The sequence below is a fragment of the Heloderma suspectum genome, chromosome 2, assembly GCF_057233095.1.
Source record: "Heloderma suspectum isolate Gila_16-S chromosome 2, 16-S_ref, whole genome shotgun sequence".
NCBI lineage: Eukaryota > Metazoa > Chordata > Lepidosauria > Squamata > Helodermatidae > Heloderma > Heloderma suspectum.
This window is the reverse complement of record NC_139459.1, coordinates 335690528-335712863: the sequence shown is the minus strand read 5'-3', so window position 1 is coordinate 335712863 and position 22336 is coordinate 335690528. Positions and strand designations below refer to the sequence as shown.

The window sequence follows — 22336 nt, the reverse complement described above, 5'->3', positions numbered from 1 at the left end:
AGGTGACTTGATCAAAAAATGAGATCAGATTTGTTTGGCAGGACTTGTTTTTGACAAATCCATGTTGGCTTCGAGTAATCACGGCATTGTTGTCAAGGTGCTTCCAGATGGATTGCTTTATCATCTGCTCCAGAATTTTCCCAGGGATTGATGTCAGACTGACTGGTCTGTAGTTCCCAGGTTCCTCCTTTTTACCCTTTTTGAAGATAGGGACAACATTAGCCCTCCTCCAATCATCTGGCACTTCCCCGGTCCTCCATGATTTCTCAAAGAGAATAGACAGCGGTTCTGAGAGTTCTTCTGCCAGTTCCTTTATGACTCTAGGATGCAGTTCATCTGGCCCTGGAGATTTGAACTCATTCAAAGTAATTAGGTGTTCCCTGACCATATGCCTGTCGATCTCAAGCTGCAATCCTGCCCCTTCAGCCTGTACTTCGCCTTTGCCAGGGGGGTCATAGACCCTCTTTTGGGAGAAGACTGAGCCAAAGTAGGAATTGAGCACCTCTGCCTTTTCTTTGTCCTCTGTTATCATTTTGCCATCCTTATTTAATAGCTGAACAACCATTTCTTTCCTCTGCCTTTTACTATGCACGTAGCTGAAGAAAGCCTTTTTGTTGTTTTTAGCATCCCTCGCTAACCTCACCTCGTTCTCAGCTTTAGCCTTCCTGACGCCATCCCTGCAATTCTGTGCTACCTGCCTGTACTCTTCCTTTGTTACTTGGCCTTCTTTCCACTTCCTATATGTGTCCTTTTTTGTTTTCAGGTCATCCCTAAGCTTTTTGTGAAGCCACATTGGCTTCTTCTGTTGTCTTCCACCTTTTCTTCTTGTTGGAATTGTTTGTGATTGTGCCTTGAGAATTTCCTTTTTTAAAAGTTCCCACCCATCTTGGACTCCTTTTCTCACTAGCATTGTTTGCCATGGGACCTTACTGATCATTGTTCTGAGTTTATTAAAATCAGCTTTCCTAAAATCCAGGGTACGCGTTTGAGTACACTCGGCTTTTGCTTCCCTTAGAACCAAGAACTCAAGTACAACATGGTCACTTTCCCCCAGAGTTCCTGTAACTGCTACTTTATCCACTAAGTCATCTCTGTTGGTTAGGATCAAGTCAAGGATAGCCGATCCTCTAGTTCCTTCCTCTACTTTCTGTAGGAGGAAGTTATCCGCCACACAAGTCAGGAATTTCCTGGAGGGGCCATGTTTTGCAGAATTTGTCTCCCAACAAATATCGGGGAAATTGAAGTCCCCCATTACTACTACATCATGCTTCCTTAAAACATTGGCTATTTGCTTTTCAAAAGTTTCATCCAAGGAGAAGCCAAGGATGAAACTTTTGAAAAGCAAATAGCCAATGTTTTAAGGAAGCATGATGTAGTAGTAATGGTATTAACATTTAAAGCCCTTAACGGCTTGGGGCCAGGTTATATGAAGGATCGCCTCCTCCCATATGTGCCTGCCCGGACCTTAAGATCATTGTCAGCGGCCCTCCTCTGTGAGCCCCTGCCAAAGGAAGTGAGGCGGGTGGCTACTAGGAGGAGAGCTTTTTCTGCTGTGGCACCCCGGCTCTGGAATGAGCTTCCTAGCGAGGTTCGCCTGGCACCTACATTGTATTCCTTTCGGTGCCAGGTGAAGACCTTTTTATTCTCCCAGGCATTTTAGCATTTTAGCTTTCGGAACTTTTAGCTTTGCTGTTTTAAATCTGTATTTTAAACTCCTGCACTGCTGCTAGGTTTTATTGTGGTTGCATTGTTATATTGTGGCTTTAATGTTCTATATACTTTAAATTGTTTTATTGTGTGCTGTTTGGTTTTAATTTTTGTGAACCGCCCAGAGAGCTTCGGCTATTGGGCGGCATAGAAATGAAACAAACAAACAAACAAACAAACAAACAAACTGACCTTTTCCATTCTTGTGGCCACTGTTGAGTGTTCCAAATGTGTTGGCATATTGAGTGCAGCACTTTAACAGCATAATCTTTTAGGATTTTAAATAGCTCAGCTGGAATACTGTAATCTCCGCTAGCTTTGTTGTTAGTAGGGGTGCACGAAAGTCCCTTACCTGCCCTCGAAGCTTTTTGCGGTGGGGGGGAGGCGCTTCGCTGCTCCCCCCGCGAAGTTCAGGCCGGGGGGGGGGGAGGCTTCCCGCCTCGCCCGGCCGAAATTCAGGCCGGGGTGAGGCTTCCTCACCCGGCCGCGAACTAAAAAGTAAAAAAAAAACACAAAAAACGCCCCCGTGATAGGCTACGTGACAATTAACGTAGCCTATCACGGCTAGATCTGCAAAGTCAGCCGTGATAGGCTACGTAAATCGTCACGTAGCCTATCACGGGTGACTTTAAAAAAAAAAAAAAAAAGCGCGTACGCAAATGGCGGCCCCCATAGGGAGCCGCCATTCGCGTTCCTTATTTGGTCGCTGTAGTCTACGTAAATCTTTACGTAGACTACGGCGAAAATAAGGGCAATGCTATTTGCGTTGCCCTTATTTTCGCCGTAGTCTACGTAAAGATTTACGTAGACTACAGCGACCAAATAAGGAACGGGAATGGCGGCTCCCTATGGGGGCCGCCATTATCCGTACGTGTTTTTTTTTTTAAGTCACCCGTGATAGGCTACGTGATGATTTACGTAGCCTATCACGGCTGACTTTGCAAATCTAGCCGTGATAGGCTACGTTAATCGTCACGTAGCCTATCATGGGGGCGTTTTTTTTTTTCTTTTATTGGAATGGTGGCAGCGGCAGCCGGTCGAAAGACCGGCTGCCGCTCCCACCCCGGACGAAGACCCGACGAACCGCCGGCTGGACCCGCCGCCGGGAGGGACATTCGCCAAAGGTAAGTCCCGTCCCGGGGGGGGTGCGGAGAATTTCTCCCCGAAATTTGTTCGGGGGGCCGAACACGTTGGCACTCGGCCCCCCGAAGTTTCGGGGAGAAATTCTCCGCCAACCCTAGTTGTTAGTAATGCTTCCGAAGTCCCACTTGACTTCACTCTTTAGGATGTCCGGCTCAAGTTAAGTGACCGCACTATCATGGCTATCAGGGACATTCAGATCTTTCCTGTATAGTTCTTCTGTGTATTCTTTCCCCCTCTTCTGAATCTCATCTGCTTCTGTTAGGTCCCTGCCTTCTTTGTCGTTTATCATGCCCGTCTTTGTACAAAACGTTCCCTTGATATCTCCAATTTTCTTGAATAGATCTCTAGTCTTTCCCATTCTATTGTTTTCCTCGATTTCTTTGCATTGTTCATTTAAGAAGGCCTTCTTGTCTCTCCTTGCTATTCTCTGGAACTCTGCATTCAGTTGGATGTATCTTCGCCTTTCTCCCTTGCTTTTCGCTTCCCTTCTTTCCTCAGCTACTTGTAAAGCCTCATCAGACAGCCACTTGGCTTTCTTGCATTTCTTTTTCTTTGGGATGGATTTCGTTGCTGCCTCCTGAACAATGTTACGGACCTCCGTCCATAGTTCCTCAGGCACTCTGTCTATCAGGTCTAATCCCTGAAACCTATTCCTCACCTCCACTGTATATTCATAAGGGATATGATTGAGGTCATACCTGAATGGTTTAGTGGTTTTCCCTACGTTCCAATATTGAGCTGGCATGGTACCTCTTTTTCTAACTGACCTCTGCCCTAGGCTCCCTTGTGCTGCATAAGCACAATCCCTGAATGTATTAACTGGCAACAGAAGAGGGAGAAACACTAACCAATTTGCTCCTCTCTGCCTCCCCACCCCTGGTGCCTGGCCATCTCTGTCTGTCCTCTCCCTGAAAGGGGATTTCCACCCTACTTCCTCCTGTATACTAGAGACAATGACTTTTCTGAGGTTTATTTATTTATGCAGGAAGAGTGGGAACATGAAGTTCCAGTTTTACTGAGGGCTTTTCCCTTAGGTTGGTATCTTCAACCTCTGATTCACTCCTTAAATGCATAAAGCAAACCAGAGGCTGAAGTGAATTATGGGAACAAGCCCAGAGCCACTTATCTGATGATGGAACAGAAAGGGGTCACAAGCCACTCAATGTCCAGAGGCTCTTTCCCCCTCCCTCTTTTCTTTCAGTCAGATTAATCGCTTGACCATGTAAATAAATCAGACACGTGAATGAATCTGAGGCTTGGCTCCTACCCTAAGTCTGCTCACCAGCTCTGCAAATATAATTGGGGGAATTCTGAGTCAGTGGCTCTACATCCTGAAAAAATGGAAAAATTGGCAGAACAGGCATTTATGCTGGCTACTTTTGGAAAACAATAATGGAGGCAAGCAGGCTTCTTAATCCTGGAGGAAGACTTTTTCACTAGACAATCAGCTGAAGCATGGTGGGAAGCACAGCTTAAGGAAGCTTGTCTTTCAGCTGTGCTTTCTCTAGTGGCCTTGTGAACAAGCAAAGAATTTCAATTGCCAGTGATGTCAACTTGACACTGCATAAAACTTACAGTCTCTTTCTAAACTAAAACAAAACAATTTCAAAAGCCTATTTTGAAGTTAATAGGGCAGCCAAAGTCAGCTCCCACAGAATGGTTATTTGGGTTTTAAACGGTTCATTTCTTTGAAAAAATGTTTTAAAAGAATTTTGGTCTCAAGTTAAAAACTCTGGCAAAATCCCCAAACTCGAATGACTGATACATTATATCTTAATAGGGGGAGAGAGAGACAGAGGGACATTAGTCCAAACCCATCATCATCGTGGCGATCACTTGTGACCGAGTAAGATTGTCTTCCAAACATTGTGGGATCAAACAGCTCACTTTGTATTCCAATCTGAATTTGCTTAATACCAGAATACATTTAATGTTTAGTGTTTTGTGATAAAATCATGTAAAACTAAACTTGACATATGTAAATAATCATATAACAGGGATAATTGAGATTTGGAAGCCAATATATTCTTTTTGAGAGGGATTAAGGGTTGAGCTGTGTACCCTTAGAAAGAGCGGCTTTTCTTAAATGTCTCTAATTTGCATCGAGGCCATTTTACATACCGTTAAATTTCTCTCTCTCTCTCTCTCTCTGGGTGTGGATGAGAAAAAGAGAAAGGTAGGAAATTTGAAAGATTTGTGGGGAGTTAAGATGCCATCTTGTTAAGAAGAGTTAAGAACCTACAAAATAGCCAGACATCTGCAAAAGGAGAAAAAAACTTGAAGACTGCTTCTTTAGTAAAGACTGCTGAATATGCAGTACATTAAAGACTCAACAGAGGTAAATCTCTGAGGTAAATCTCAGTGGTTTTAGAAGGATTTTTCTGTGCAGCACGCTTAGGATCACAGCATGAAACTCTAACAAAGTTGGTAGACAAGGAGGGCAGTTAGACAGTATTCATGATGCAAAGTCTAATGAAAATTTTCTCTGGATGACCATGGGCAGTGTCAAAGGATATTACAATAAGTAAATAGTAATTTTGTAAGGAACCAGTTTTCTGATATATGAAACAAAGTACATATTAAAATAGATGCTGATTATGCACACTTCACGCAGAACAGCAAATTATGCAAAACTGGCGGGGTGCTGGATCAGATATACCCTTAATCACCTTAAGTGATTCCAGTAAATTCTGCATTCTGGTTATAAGTTCCATAAAAGAAAGTATGGTCACTACAATGCAGAACAGATAAATATGCTATCTGAGTAAGTGTTAAAAAGGGCAGGAGCTATTTCTGTTGGTAATCAAAAATGTATTTTTCCTCCCTCTGAATTTAAAATATTTATTATCTTGATTGTTGAAACACTTTAAATCAACATAAATAGGGTAATCATATCCTCTCAAGTGAACAGAATATTTCAACCTTAAGACCATTATCCTGTTATTTGAGCAGCATTTTATGGTTCTTTGCTCACTTTCCAAGGGCACATTAAAAATAAGGGCTTCTCTTATTTGGATTTCTTGCTTTTGAAGATAGATAGATAGATAGATAGATAGATAGATAGATATATGGAGGGGGAACCATAGCTTTAAGGTAGAACACTTGTTTTGCATGCAGAATGTCCCAAGTTCAGTGCCTAGGCTTCCCCAATCTGGTGCCCTCTAGATGTTTTGGAATACAACTCTCAGCATTCCTGACTACTGGCCATACTGGCTGGGGCTGATGGGAGTTGAAGTTCAAAACATCTGAAGGGCACAAAGTTGGGGAAGGCTGAGGTATCAGGTGATGCGAAAGACTTGAGACCCTAGAAAGCTGCTGCTAGTCAATCACAATATCAGGCAAGATTAAAAAGTAGTCCAGCCTGATATAAGTCAGCTCCTATGGACACATATGTGGGGGCAAGGCCCACTAAACACAGTGGGATTCCCGCATTTCATTCTAACATTAACTTTGACTTATTATTCAGAAGTGACCATCTTCAGCAGTGGGAGGCAATGAAAACAGAATTGAACTGTTTAGATAATACAACTCTAGAACTTTCTTTAACTGGGATCCAAAGACGCAATGGTAACTTTGGGACCCAATTCTCCTCTGCACCTTTCAAATCTCAAGAATCCAGTAATTCTTTTTTTAAAAAACAGAGCACTTTGATGGGAAAATACAAAGCAATATAAGATCTGTTACTTCTAGGTATGATGACTGCTGAGGGTATTCTGATGCAGGTTGTGGAAGGCCAGTCTTACCTTCGGGTCATTTGCCTTCACACTAGTCAAAATTGCTCTTCTGTTTAATTCTTCATGTGCTGCTCTGAAAACCAGATCTCACAAAGATGAGAACTGGTGTTCCCTGCCATGCCAGAAGAGCTGGAGGAGATTTCTCAGAAGCTAAACTAACATGAGCTGAATACTCTGTTTGGGTCTGGTATGTGTCCATCTCTCAGTGGAGAATTATGCCTGGCAGCGTTTCAAGTTTTCCATAAAAAATGTTTTCACCAAGTTCCTTTTACAAACAATGTTTGTTGAAAACACACAGAAGACATCACTGAGGACAGCCATAGCCATTCTAAAGCCTCCAAATAAAAATAATGTTAGCAGGCTTGTCATATTGAATCCTCAAGTCCTTTGCAGCCTTTCTACACCAGGCCCAGTACCTTGTCGATCACTCTCCCATTCCCACGACTGGGGACTTTGGCTTGCCCTTTTCACCCCTAAATATGCCCCAGAGTCTAAGACTGCTGCTCACTTGCATGAACCTGCCCCTGTGCTCACTTGTGACCTTTGGGACCCCCAGCTTGTATTATGAATAAAATGGGACCTTAGATTTAATAATTCCATGTTGTTGTTTTTTAACATGATCACCCCACTGAACACTAAGATCCAGGAATGAAATCTGGTACACATATTCAGGACATAGTTCTGCATTTCAAGTGTAACTGGCTACCCGTCTCTTTCTGGGCACACTTCAAAATGCTGGTTATGACCTATAAATTCCTATGTGATTTGGGACCAGGTTATCTGAAATACTGTATTCTCCCATATGAGCCTGCCTGAGTTTTAAGATCTTTGGATGGGCAAGGGTGGGGGGAGGCCCTTCTCTCAGTCCCTCTGTCATCAGAGGCATGATTGGTGGGGAGGCAAAAGGGGGTCTTCTCAGTGGCCACTTTCAGGCTCTGGAAATCCCTGCCAAAGGAGGCTAGGTTGGCTCCCTCCCCGCTGTCCTTCTATTGCCCTTTTATATCACCTAATATAAAAATTACATTTTTATTCAGGCAGGCCTTTGGCACATGAACTGTTCAGTTGCGGAAGGTTTTTTTTAATTGGTTGTGTGCTATTTATCTCTTTTACTGTTGTGTTTTTAATCAATTTTATGTTTTAATCTATTGATTTTATGTTTTATTGATATCTCAATAAAATTGAGATTTTATTTTTAAACTGTATTTTATTGTTAGCTGCCTTGAGCACCATTTCTTTGGCTGATAGACAGGATATAAAATGAATGTGAAAGAATGAATAAAGAAAGAAAAGAACCCCTATACCTCTTTTCAAGGAGGCCAAGAAAGATGTGAATCACAGGGGAATGGGGTATCTTCCTTGAATATTGGGACACTGAAATGAAAGTTGGTGTAGATGTTCAGAATAACATCCTAGTTTCAAGTATGAATCCCAGCTTAAGTCCCCGCATAGCTCCCTGCCGAGTCTCCAAAATCCAGAAACTTTTGGAAGAATAGTAAATATTTACTTCTTTGGATTGGACACAGTGATAATTTGAGAAAGGGTAGGAAAATGTCAACCAACTTGATTTAGTTCTGCTGTTTTATAGAGCACAAACCTGAACGGAACAATACATACGGAACTGTGTATTGCTACATCACAGCTAGAGCTATGATGTAGCAAAGACCTACCAGGTAAAACATTCAGCAGTTTGAAATGAATGGAGATGAGAAGGAATCCTGTCCTGCTTTATAGGGCCATATTATCTGTGGGAGGGCTCTCAGGTGCATATGGAGCCCTCCTGAAATGCTAACTGCCACTGCTGGGAAGTTCTAAGTGGTTAATCCTTGGCTAGTGTTCACCCACATGTGTCTGACTGTAGATGGACCTAACCTGAAGGCAGCGCCCCGAGAGAACACAAAAGTATGAAATAAACATGTTAACAACTCTGTTATTTTCAGGTCCTATAGTATTTAGGATGTTTTTTAAACAACAGCATTCAAGCCAACACAAACCTTTACATGAGCTCAGAGTAATTGGAGATTACACTAGGAAATATTTTAAATAATATAGTGGATACATTTGAACTCACTGCTGGGAGACACGAATTCCAGGTTGTTGTGTCATCACTGCTTGTGCTGATGCTGATGTTACAGTTGTCAATCTGTGATGCACTCAGCCCATGTGAAGGTCCATTATCTTCCAGTTCTTCATTTTGCTGCCTTTTCATGCTAGCTAACATTTGAAGTTCAGAAGCACTCATGTTGCCTGGTTGGTAGTTTCTCCAGTCATATTCCTATGAATTAAATTGAAATAAATCAGAGGAGTGGTACAGAAGAACATGGAAAACACATCCATGCATTTCTACAGTCGCTAAAAGAGGTGATATTCCTTGCAATCCAAGTCCTGCTTCAGCTGTGGATAGTAATTGTTTCTACACCTTAACAGAAAGGAAGCTGAATAAAAACTAAAAGCAGCTACGGATGGCAGCTTGCATTCCAGCAGCTTAGCTCTCTGTTCTGTGGTTTTAAAAGGTGAATAAAATCTCCAAGAAGTTTTAACTAATACTGTATGAAAGAAAACTAATTTAACTAGGCTATGTTGCTAGGCACTTCAAGGAGAAAGTCGCTCATATTTGCTCAGACCTTGACACCACAGTTATTGCAGAGTCTGGGGAGGTGTCCAGTGTTCCATCTGGTTGTGTTTCCTGGGATCAGTTTCAGTTGTTGCAGCCTGATGATGAGGACAAGACACTTGAATCAGTCCGTCCCACCACATGTAAGCTTGACCCTTGCCCATCTTGGCTAATATGATCTAGCAGGGGTGGATTGATTGAGTGGGTCCAGGGGGTGGTAAATGCTTCACTCTGTTAGGGGGTGGCACCTGCTACCTTGAAAGAGGCTGTAGTGCACCCTCTCCTGAAGAGGACCCCCCTGGACCCAGAGGTATGTGAGAACGATCACCTAATTGCTAATTTGCTAATCTCCTTTGGGGGCAAGGTACTTGAGTGTGTGGTGGCTAGGCAGCTTCAGACGTTCTTGGAGGAAGCTGATTACCTGGACCAGTCTGGTCTCAGGCCAGGGTACAGCACTGAAACCACCTTGGTTGCTCTGACTGACGACCTACTCCAGGTGAAAGACAGGGTGAGTGCTACCCTGTGGATCTTCCTGTGGCTTTGGATACAATCAATCTTGGTATCTTACTGGATCAGCTCTGCAGGATGGGAGTTGGGGGCACTGTGTTATGGTGGTTCTGCTCCTACCTGCAGGGCTGATTCCAGAGAGTGGTATTGGGGGTTTCCTGTTCTACCCCATGGCTATTAAGCTGTGGGGTGCCACAGGGTTCTATTCTGTCCCTCATGCTGTTCAACATCTATATGAAGCTGTTGGGTGAGGTCATTAGGAGTTTTGGGGTGGGGTGTCACTAGAACGCTGATGATACTCAGCTCTATTTCTCCTTGTCATCGGAGTCGGCTGAGCCGGTGAAGGTGCTGGACCAGTGCCTGCAGACTATAATGGGTTGGATGAGGGCCAAAAAACTGAAGCGAAATCCTGACAAGATGGAAGCTCTGTAGATTGGTGGTTCCCGAGTCCAGGAATTGGGTACGTTACCTGACCTGGATGGGGCTGCGCTCACCCTGAAAGAGCAGGTGGATAGCTTGGGAATACTCCTAGATCCATTCCTCGGCTCGGACTACTTGCGGCCATCTTCGGCTGATCCACCAACGATGGCCTTTCCTGTACAGAGATCGCCCAGCCACAGTGGTACATGCGCTGGTAACTTCCTGATTAGACTCCTGCAATGCTCTTTACGTGGATCTTCCCTTGAAGATGACTTGGAAGTTGCAGCAAGTGCAAAATGCAGCAGCTAGACTGCTGACCAGAAGCATCTCGTAAAGATTGTATAACACTAGTTTTAAAGGAATTGCACTGGCTGCCAATACGCTTCCAGTTGGAATTCAAGGTTCTGGTGATGACATTTAAAGCCCTAAGTGGCTTGGGACCTCGATATTTGAGGGAGTGCCTCTCCCTATATATGCCTGCCTGAGGACTGAGATCTGTTGGAGGGGCCCTCCTTTGCATCCCACCAGTGTGAGTCATACACTATAGTAGGATGTGAGAGAGGGCCTTCTCTGCTATGGCACCCTGGTTGTGGAATACTCTCCCCTTGGAGGCCCAATTGGCGCATACACTGGTTTAACTTTGGCACCAAGTAAAAACATGGCTTTTTACCAAAGCCTTTGAGGGCTAAATGCATTCCCTAAAGTAGCACACTGTTTTAACTGTTTTATTGTTTTCGATTTTAATTGGTATTAGCTTAATGGTTTAATATGTTTTTAACTGTTTAAATTAGTTATTGTTTTATACTGTTTAAACTGATTGTATCTGTACTGAGATCTTAATGATATAGGGCAGAATACAAATATTTTAAATAAATAAATAAAATTATTAATTTATGCCATTTCACTTTGATACTGCCCAATAGCCAAAGCTGTCTGGGTGGTTCACATTATAAGCCACAAATACAAGATAATTTTAAAAAACATAATATAGAATCTTTAATATACAAAATTTAAAAACAGTTTAAAACAGCTGAAAAAACATTTACAATAAGATACTGGACTTGATAAAACAACTCACATAAATGCTCCATTACATGCCATCAAATGCCTGGGAGTAGAGGAAAATGTTAGCTGGGCAAGATGACAAATGTTGGTACCAGGCGGACCTCAGTGGGGGAGCATTCCATAATCAGGGGCCATCAAAACACTGAGAGGCTCAGTAATTGCTATAATCCAACGAATTCAATAAAACCAGAGCATCTAAAGGGACGTATGAGAAAATTTGTTTCTGTTTATTTTTGATCAGGATTTACCCAGTTCGCACCTTCTGAATTGCATGGATTCAGACTCAATGTGCGGTCAAAGTCTGTACATTTCCGAGCGTGCAATGTGATTCGCGGATGAAAAAAAATTGCATTCGACAGCATGCATACATTTGGACAGGTTTGTGCAACCACTTCCATATTAGATCGTTGCCCTTCTTGTCTTATAAAAACTGGCAGGGAAGGAACTGCTGGCTGAGCCAGGGAGGTGATAAATGCCCCTTGCAAGAGGGAGTGGTCCCAGGCTGCCTCAAAGAGGTGGTGGTGAGACCACTCCTGAAGAAACCTTCTGTAGGCCAGAAAATCTTAATAATTTCAGGCCAGTGGCAAATGTTCCTTTTTTTGGCAAGGTTCTAGAGTGGGTGGTTGCCAACCAGTTCCAGACACTCTTGGATAAGACTGATTATCTAGATCCATTTCAGTCAGGGTTCAGGCTGGGTTTTGGCATGGAAACAGCCTTGGTTGCCCTGTATGATAACTTATGTCAGGAGAGAGGCAGGGGAAGTGTGACCTTGTTGATTCTCCTTGATCTCTCGATGGCTTTCAAACCATCGACCATGGTATCCTTCTGGGATGATTGTCTGAGTTGGGAGTGGGAGGCACTGCATTGCACTGGTTTCACTCCTACTTGGATGGTCGGCTTCAGAAGGTGGTACTTGGGGGATACTTCTTGGCCCCGTGGATTCTCCAGTATGGAGTTCCACAGGAGTCGGTTTTGTCCCCCATGTTATTCAACATCTATATGAAACCACTGAGTGCGGTCATCCGGAACTCTGGAGTGCGCGGTAGGGATGGGGGAGAAATCCTCCATGGACCCCAGTGAGGCCAGATTCAAAAGAATCTGCCCCCCCCCCCGGAGTCTGTGGAGGATTGGAAGACTTACCTCCGCCTCCTGGAGGAATCCTCGCTGGCTGGATCCTCCCTGCCAGCCGGCTCTGGAGTGCCAGCGATACGGCTGCCACTGCCTTATTGCTGGCTGGGTGGATTGACTGCGGACACAAATAGCGTCCACTGCGCTATTTGCAGCCGTAAAGGCCTTAGTTTAAGGTAAATGCAGCAGTAAATATTTGTGTAGCCTATTGCGTTAATGAAAAGCCCGGACGCAAATGGTCAGTAGTCCCCTTCTGTCAGCGATATGGCATAGCAGCCATATCGCGGGCACTTCAAAGCTGGCCGGCGGCTCTGTGGAATTGCTGTGGAGCGGAGCTGGCCGAAGAGGATTCCAGGGGGAGGAACGGATCGCCTCCCTCCCCCCGGACTGGCAGGTAAGGGATTCGTACATCCCTAGTGCCTGGTCACCGGTATGCTGACGACATGCAGCTCTATTTCTCCTTCATCTTCTTCAGGTGAGGCTGTGGATGTGCTAAATCAGTGCCTGGCTGCAACAATGGACTGGATGAGGGCTAACAGACTCAAACTTAATCCAGACAAGACTGATATACTGATAGTGGGTGGTTCTCCTGGCCGGATGGAGGGTGCTCAACCTGTTCTGGATGGGGTTACACTCCCCCTGAAGGAGCAGGTTTGTAGCTTGGGGGTCCTCCTGGAGCCATCTTTGTCACTTGAGGCTCAAGTAGCATCAGTGGCATGGAGTGCCTTCTACCAACTTCAGTGGCTCAACTACATCCCTATCTGGTTAGGGATAACCTGGCTTCAGTTGTCTATGCTCTGGTAACCTCCAAGTTAGATTACTACAATGCACAATACATGGGGCTGCCTGTGAAGAAGGTTCAGAAGCTGCAGCTTGCGCAAAATATGACAGCACGATAACAGGGACAAGACAGTCCAACTATATAACACCAATTCTGGCCAGCTTGCACTGGCTGCTTGTACGTTTCTGAGCCCAATTCAAGGTGCTGGTTTTGACCTATAAAGCCCTACATGACTTGGGACCACAGTACCTGATGGAACACCTCTTCCAGCATGAACCAACCCATACACTATGTTCCGCATCCAGGGCCCTCCTCCAGGAGACTCTTGTGAGGGAAGTTCAGAGGGCGGCAACAAGGGAGAGGGCCTTCTCGGTGGTGGTCCCCCATTTCTGGTATGATCTCCCTGACAAGGCCTGCTTAGCGCCAACACTGTCATCTTTTTGGCGCCAGGCTAAAACTGCTCTCTTCCCTCAGGCATTTGGCAGCATATAACAAGTCTTTTGATCAGGTTCTGGATTGTCTTTGATTATTTTAAACTGTTTTCGATATATGTTGTTGTTGTGTGTGTTATCTGTTTTATATCGAAACATATAACATATAACATATTTTATACAACAACATATATCGAAAACAGTTTAAAATAATCAAAGACAATCCAGAACCTGATCAAAAGACTTGTTATATGCTGCCAAATGCCTGAGGGAAGAGAGCAGTTTTAGCCTGGCGCCAAAAAGATGACAGTGTTGGCGCTAAGCAGGCCTTGTCAGGGAGATCATACCAGAAATGGGGGACCACCACCGAGAAGGCCCTCTCCCTTGTTGCCGCCCTCTGAACTTCCCTCACAAGAGTCTCCTGGAGGAGGGCCCTGGATGCGGAACATAGTGTATGGGTCCTTATGGGAATGGTTTTACACTTTATATAATGTATCTTAATGTTTTTACTTTTTGTGAACCGCCCAGAGAACTTCAGCTATGGGGCGGTATAGGAATATAATGAATGAATGAATGAAAATACACATGAAAAATTTGTACTGTTGAAAAATGCGCACAAATATACTTTAATCAATGGGAGAAGAATGAGTACCTTTCAAAGATTCGTACATCTACAAAAATATGCACGAAAATAGTCCATGGATTTTCACGTGAAAAGAAAAAAACAAAGCCCACAATATGATATAGACTTGAGTTGGAATGAACTTCGAGGTGGAATTTGGAGAACTTTGGTGAGCTCGGGTTTTGCTGATTCGCACATCCCTAAGCATCAGTCAGAAGGTGGATCTATCCAGCTTTCATATTTAGTTTACGACCGTGTCAAAGATGGACAAGGGCCATATCTTAAGAGATGGAACACATGCTTTCATGCAGAAGGTCCCAGGTTTAGTCTGCAATTCTGTACCCACTGACCTTGAAGTAAGCCCCATTAAACACAATGGCACTTGCTTTTGAGACAACATGCATAGGATTGCACTGTTAATCCCTGGCATGTTCTGTTAAATAGTCTCAAATGATACAGGTTGGAAAGACCTCTGTCTTAAGTGACAGAGAGCCATTACAAGTTAGGGTAGACAATACTGGATGAGATGAACTAATAGTCTGTCTCAATAAAGGGTCACTTCGTATGTTCGTATATCAGATAGTCAAAAATATATACATTGTTGGACTTGCAGTGTAACATATGTGGATATAAAATTTCCTCCAAACAGCAGATTTTGTGGTCTGTCCTTCTGTAAACATATATGCTCGATAAATTTCATCATTTTGGCAATATCCTACATCTTATGTTCATTAAAGGAAAAATAGCACCCTTCCAATGTATAACACAGTATAACCAACCTGGTCGCAATGAAGGACTCTGTGTCCATTTATTCAAAAAACCCAGGTGGTCTAAAATAATCCAGAGGTCTTCCAATGATAACATCCAATGATAACACTGACCAATTTTTAAATTATTTTCAGACCATTTTCTTTTACAAGCTCACCACAGATGAAGATTAAGTCCAAGCATTGCTGCTTTTTGGCAAACTGTAATGATGTCTAATGCCACTGAAATTTAAAATAACTTTCTTTCAAGTTTATACAAAGAGAGAATCTAGACCTGCTTGCCCCGAGTTCCTTTCATAATACTTCTCTGACAGTTATTCCCAAACCTATTTAAGCCGTGAAAATATTTTAGACAAAAAACTAAGGCACTTGAAGGCCCAAATTGACATCTGAAAACAACAATACAAGAATGCCTGCCCCACTTCCAAATGTTTATTAGGAAGGCTGCAAAACAAATACATATGCTACGACACAAACCAGTACCCCAACATTGTCATGAGGCACAGATGTGAGAAAACTGAATTCCAGAAAGTTACTGTCCTCTTTACAAGATGCAAAGATGCTAGAGGGCTAAATACACATAGTGGGCAAATGTGTGAAAGTTGGCCCTGATGTGTTTTAAGAACAGCAACTTTAAGAGACAGTAATTTGAAATAAACTAGTAGTGGCTGGAGGACCTGCTTAACTCTCTCCCTGCCTGCAACTTCTATATTCCAAGTTACACCTCTAAACCTGATTTTTCCTCCATAGGGTTCAAAACACATGTCAAAACCCTACAGCAAGAAAAATCAGCTGGCTGGCACAATTTGTATTGGAGAAACTGCAAGTATGGAAAGGTTTAAACACCCTCTCCCCCACTTGCTGCTTCTCCATTCCAAATTCTTGCCTCCCAAAACTCCTTTTCTTTAAAAAAAAATTGAGTCAGGGTTATTTTATGTGTATTCTAATAATTAGATCCTCATTTTACAATAAATAAATTTTAAAATAATTTGAAGGGGTTCACTCATAAGATTTCATCTCATAAGACTGACAGGCCAATTACTCCCAATTAAAACCAGAAGTTCATGCTGGTAGCAATCTAATGCTTTATTTTGCATCCTCCAGGTGGCCACTTGTCAATCGCCAAAAAAGAGACATAACACAATTCCGGAAGAGGACAATGATGTGCATAAAATTTGCATATGCAAATTTATATGAATAGATGCAAATTTATAAATGTTTATGAGAATTTAAATGGGAATACAGTACATCTCAGCATAGTATGGAAGACTGAGATCAGGTGACCTGTGTGTCTGCCTTGTTCAGTCTGCTGGGTGCTTTTGTCCGAGGCAACTTCAAGGCCCAGCTCATCCTTTTGATGGTTCTTAATTTGAAACTGGGCTTGGACTGGACAGCCCTTCAAACAGGGGACTGTCTTCTGTAAAAGAGGACACATGGCCACCCTAGTTCAGAGGCAGTATGTTACGAAATATCAACTGCTGGAGAAACGATAGGTGAGGTATTTTGCCTTCATGTCCTGCTTGTAGGCATCTTAGAGTCACTGGGTAGGGACACTATGGGAAACAGGACGTTTGATTAAGTGGATTGGTCTAATCTAACAGGACTAGGGATGTATGAGAATTCCGTTTTTGTGCAAAACATGTGAACATACCCTGTTTGAAACGCCAAACACAATGGCAAGCATGGGTCCACTGAAAATATTTGTAAATTGCCGAACATGTGCTTGTGTTCGATTTGTGCAACTTTCCCAGTTCGATTTTGCACAAATTTAATAATTTGCGCAAATTTCCCCTGTAGACTGAATCAGCCCTGCTTTAGTCTATGGAGGAAATTTGCACAAATTAGGAGATTCGTGTGAATGTCAAGTTTGATGGCTGTTGTGATCCTCTTTGAAAAAAGCCGTACAGCTATTTAACATAAATGCCTTGATGTTTTACCTGTGCATATTACTCTTAAAACTTTCCCTTTCTAAGGTTGCAAATCCATCACTAGCACACTGTAATGACCATTTCAAAATCAGTAGTTTACCAAACAGGTTCAAGAGAGAGTACCATCTTTTCCAACTTTAATGAAGGGTGTGATCATACCTATCTTTTATAGGAGGAGGAGGACTCTGTGCACACACTAACTTCAGCAATTGAATGCTTTGCTTATGTATTTGCTTGCACTGCCACTTGAGCGAGCATTAAACTACTGCTGTTCCTCTCTGCTTTTCTCCTGAGAAGAAAGCAGTTATCCCTCCATATTCCAAGCATATTGCTTGAAAGGAGTATGGAGAATATTTCCTTAGAAAAAGGTATTTTACTGAAAACAAACAACAACAAAAACCTACATAGAACAGACATACGTATATTGGCGTTTTGCCATTATTTCAAGTGTAATGCATGGAATTACTGTTGTTATAATAGCTATTGGTACAACATAAGCCCTACGTATGTATATACCATAATCCCTCTAAAAAAAAGTTGTCTGGGAACTGTAGGCACAAACAGATTCCATTTCACCCTATTACAAAGTTCTAAAGCAGGGTTGGGCAACCTGTGGTCCTCCAGATGTGCTGTCCTTCAACTCCCATCGTAGCCAATGTTGAGATGATGGGAGCTGTAGGCCAAAACATCTGGAGGGCCACAAATTGCCCATCCCTGCTCTAAAGGGCTCTGATGTGCATACCAAACCTGCCCACGTTGGGCTGCTCTGTTTGCTTCTGTCTTGAGGAAAGCTTTGCACATGTACATTGATGCACAGCTCTACCCACTGAAATTGATAGAGCAGCCCATGTAGAGTTTCATTGCACATCAGAGTCCAGCCCCCTCCCATGTGCCATGAGTATGTCTGGAACAAGCCTTTCAAATGGATATAAAAACTCTCACAAATAAAGCTCAGCAGAAGTGTATTCCAGAATTTGCAATTTCCCTTTAGTGTCCTGAACTGCACTCAGGATGGAGTCAGAAATCTGTTCCCCTTCCAGCAGCTCTGTCCCCTACCAGAACACATCAGTAATGATGCCAGCTACACAAGGCCAAATTATATCCCTGCCCTGCCTGGCTGCGCCCTTCCCAGAACATCATGGCTTATTAGTGTTGCTAAGCAGTTGTTATTCCTTTGAAAAAGGCTTTTAAAATAAACTTGCTTCCCCCACAGGTGGTTGAACAACACTACTTCATCAACAGTCTTCAACATGTGCCAAGTTTTTTTTGGGCGGGGGGTAATAGTCATTTATTACTTAGATTTTAGTGGCAGCCATAATGTTCTAGGTACCTTTACAATTCAGAACGACAACATTTCCAAGTCTCCCTTGAAAAATCAATGCTCATTTTATTTTGAAGCATTTGGCTATGCAATTTTTTTTTTTTTAGGTGGGTGTGTACTCAAGTCCTTATCAGTTTTCGCTGACATGTATTTGACAATTCAAATAAGCCTGGCTCATTTACCCAACCTGAGAGTCAATTATGGAAGCTCTTTTACTAAGAGCCCCCCCCATTTCTCCTCCAGCTCTACAAAGCTCACCATCCCACACATGGGTCGGACTGCAATGTTCTGTGATGCATATACATTTAGAACCAATAATTAGTGTTTCTTTATATTGTGAAAAGGAGTAGTTTGAAGGAACTGGGGGATGGGGAAGAATTCCTCATATGTTCTCTATTCTTTAAGAGTCCAAACATTAACTCATACTGTGAGCCCCTTTGATCATAAATAGCAACGTGCACTTAAGACTTTTAATCACAATCCTGAAATTTAAACAATGGATTGAACATAATTCTCTGAAAAAGTGAGGGGGGGAAAAATATATGTCTATTGTAGGTTGGCCAAGTGAGATTTGAAAGTGACCAAGAAACAATTCCAATGTTGATTTGTAAGGACAGGAGCCAAGGCAGTGGCATATCATTCTGGATACGCGTTTGCCTTTTGGCAAATATATCTTCATTTTTTGCGAGATGCACACCCTAGCAGATTTCCCCCATGCAATATTTCTGTGCTAGAAGACCTAGACTTCAATGAAGCTGGCTATTACTTTCCCCTTGACACCTTGGAATAAACTGGACATATTAAAAAATCAGTTCTGTCCAACACAGAAATCAAGTTTTGCATATTTTCTATCAAAATATCTGTACAATAAAGCACTTTTGAAAACCATCTTTCTAGAACAGGAGTAGGCAACCTTTTGGTCCTGTGGGCACATTTGGAAATCTGAGGAATTGTCCTGGGTACAACCATAAAATGGCTGCCATGGATGGGCATGGCTAGTCACAAAGGACAACTAGCATGCCCAGAGGCATTCATGAGAAATTAAGATGACAGAAGCTAGTGGTTTCCACTTTGCTTTGAAGCAATCCCAGATGCCAGTAAAAAAATATAAAAATATAATTTAAATAAACATTCAGAGGAGTAGGGTGTCTCAGTGGGAACCAAGGAAGGTATCTGGGAGCACAGTGGTGCCTATGGGCACCAAGCTGCCCAACCCAATTATAGAATTTAGACTTTTGATAGCCAGCCTTTTCAGCACGTAAGGCCAGACTCTCACTAGCCAAGCTGATGAGGGATCAGGGGCTCACAAGTTGTGGCATCATCCCCCCCCCCTCCCAAGAGCACTGCCCAACCTTCTCCTATTTGGTTGGGCAGTGGAGTGCCAGCCAGCTGAATGTAACACAGGAGTCTCCGCTTTTGTCATGGGCAGTGCTGCTTCCCAAGCAAATTTGTTTGGGAAGTGATGCTAGCTAGGCTAAAAGCAGTGCATAAGGTGCCACTTTTTATTGAGTTGGGGCCTCTACCACTGAGAAATGAGAGCTTGCTCCAATAGTTGGCATCATCAGAGATAATTCTGAGGCAAGGCCACCTAACCTTGTGCAAAGAGGGGTTGGAGGTGGAGATCTATCATGTTTCACAGAACTTTCAAGTTGGAAGATAACCAAGCTAATCTAATTCCATGTAGTAAAATAAAACAGACCACTTACTTGTCTATCCTTCTGCCCTAACCCCAAATCACCCTATGCATTCCAGACCTCAGTATGCCATATGCAGAGATCAAACTGTGTGCTTCCCTCAGAGCAATAGCTCTAGATGACTGCAGCACAAAGTTATGTGTGCATCTGTTAGTTTGTATGCACACTGTGCTTCAACACACTTTTCCATAGGACCCATATGTGTTTCTAAGTCTCAGGAAGGAAAAAATATAACCAATGAAGGTGCAGACAGTGTGAAACCCAACAGTAAACTCTGAGTTTAAGGTGACTTATATCCCCAAAATAGAAAGAAGCAAGAAAGATAAGACAGCAGCATATGACAAAAAAAGAGACTTCAAAAGTGCATAGAAGTTTGTTCCAGTTAATTTGCTATTATGGGCCTAAGTGCTTTGTAACTCTAGGGTAAATCCCCTTTCTGTGCCCAAGAATTGTTTCTATTCTGTCCATACCACAACTTGTGAGCCCCTGTCCATACCAAATAATTAATCCAATTATTGTACCTAACAGTCCAATCACCCTTCTGTCTTTTGTAAGCAATATTTCTGACTTCTTTTCTCATTTGGCTGTATATGAGCCTTGTGGGAGTGGGGTATCTGGGAGGCATAAATTTTACTTCTGAGCTCAGTCTTGAAAATTACTCTGAGATGGTGTGGAGGACAGTTTTGGTTATCCTTTGAATGAACTATGGCGGCACTCCTATGCAAGTGTAATTGGGAACGAGCCCCATAGAACACAGTGGGGCTGTCCAACACAAGACAGACTTTGTATGAAATATTAGATAGGGGTGAGAGATGAGAGTTCTTAACAGACTTTTGCTGTTATGAGTTTTGAGAATTTCAATTTGTTAAGTTATGTAAGTTATTATACGTATTTCAATTGCATAGCTGAGACCTCTGTGTGTGTGTGAGCACGCGTGTGCACATGTGCTTGTGTCTGTAAAGAGCAATGGCCTTGTTGCATGCCCTGAAAGTGCTCAGGGCTTTTCAAGTGGTTAAAGTTCCAGGATGTGTTCATTGCTGTTGCCTCCTCTGCTGCCTTGGCGTAAAAAATACCTTGGGGAAAGGGAAGGAGGAGGTAGCAGCTACAAACAAACACCGCACAGACAAGTAGTATCCCACATGTGAGAGTCCTTGAATGGGGGCTCATATCAGTGTCACCGTTTGCAGGTTCATGGCTTGGAGCTGACTGTCATATGCAGCTGGACATCATGGGGGCTTGGAAACTGCGCTGTATCCATCTACAGATTGGGGAGGCAAGAGTGAGACCCAGTTTGAGGATAGGCAAGCTCAAAGGGCTGTGCCCACTTCAAGTTATGATGGCTCCACTCATCTGAGCAGGGGTGCTTGCATTGTGAAGCACCCCATCCTTAATAGATAATATAATAACATTATTAATAACCTGGTGTTCATGATATTGTTGTTCTTTCAAGAAAAAAGGGATTAAGTTGCATTGAGAAGAATCTTATGCTTCTTTATTTGTTCAATTATGCAGGCTACGTTATTTTATATATAACATCAATGTTCATTTTTATAATACATTTTCACCATTGTGACATTAATGAGTTGTTAATAGACTACACATAAATTCTGCTTTTATAGTTGCCCCTGAGGATGAGTTGTAAGACTTGAAACATTGGTTGAATAAATCATTCTCTGTGCACTGTTAAATCTCTCTCTCTCTCTCTCTCTCTCTCTCTCTCTGTTTTTAAGATGACAGACCACATTCCTCAACATTTCCTCTGGAGTAGCCATCTCTTATGTAAATGAAGAGAATTAAGGATGAAGACAGACACAGCATTCTAAGGGGTATGTAACTGGGGTCTAGTAAACCAACTCCGCAACTAATGTTATAGACATAGATACCACAAATCAAATACTTAATAGTCATTTCCTGCATGGTACCAACTTCTTGTGCACCAAGGGATTCTCTTTCTTTCTCAGCATGTATTCATTCATTCTTATAAGGACTGCTCTGCGGATATCTGTGTCTATTGACGATATCACTGGCTCTACCTAATAGACACCCACCACAGCTGGCTTAATGAAATTGAACCATGCCAAAAATTTGCAGAACCAGTTCTTTTTTTGGAGCTCACTCCAGGACAGAAGATATATGTTTCTACAGAGGGCAGCAATGTTGCTATCATACCACTGCCAGGTTTAACATTTTATGTCCATCTTCACCCATATTTGCTCCAGAGACGCTTTCTTCAAACAACAAAGGCTAGTGGAAAGTGAGATAACCAAACGCTGAGATGTTGGCAGGTGCTTTGTGATGGATAAGACCATGCCACACATTTTGTTGAAATCTCTGTTGTGAACATTAGCATTTTTGGAAAAACAACTATGTATTTCTTTTTCCTGGTAAAATGCCATTAAGGTATATAGATGTGTAGGCAACAGTAATGGGGGCAGCTAGCAAATAGGCTGCAATCAAACACCCAGCTTTGATATTAC

General features: G+C 42.7%; 1 protein-coding gene across 8 annotated transcripts in view; it reads right to left on the bottom strand.

The window, feature by feature from the left end:
• Positions 1–22336, bottom strand: part of CFAP20DC (CFAP20 domain containing) — a 271330-nt gene that overhangs the window by 78662 nt on the left and 170332 nt on the right. For all 8 annotated transcript variants that reach the window (XM_084840501.1, XM_084840499.1, XM_084840500.1 and 5 more), the window contains one exon: positions 8653–8856. In XM_084840501.1, coding sequence (XP_084696627.1) covers positions 8653–8856 — 204 coding nt within the window. The remainder of the gene's footprint in view (positions 1–8652; positions 8857–22336) is intronic.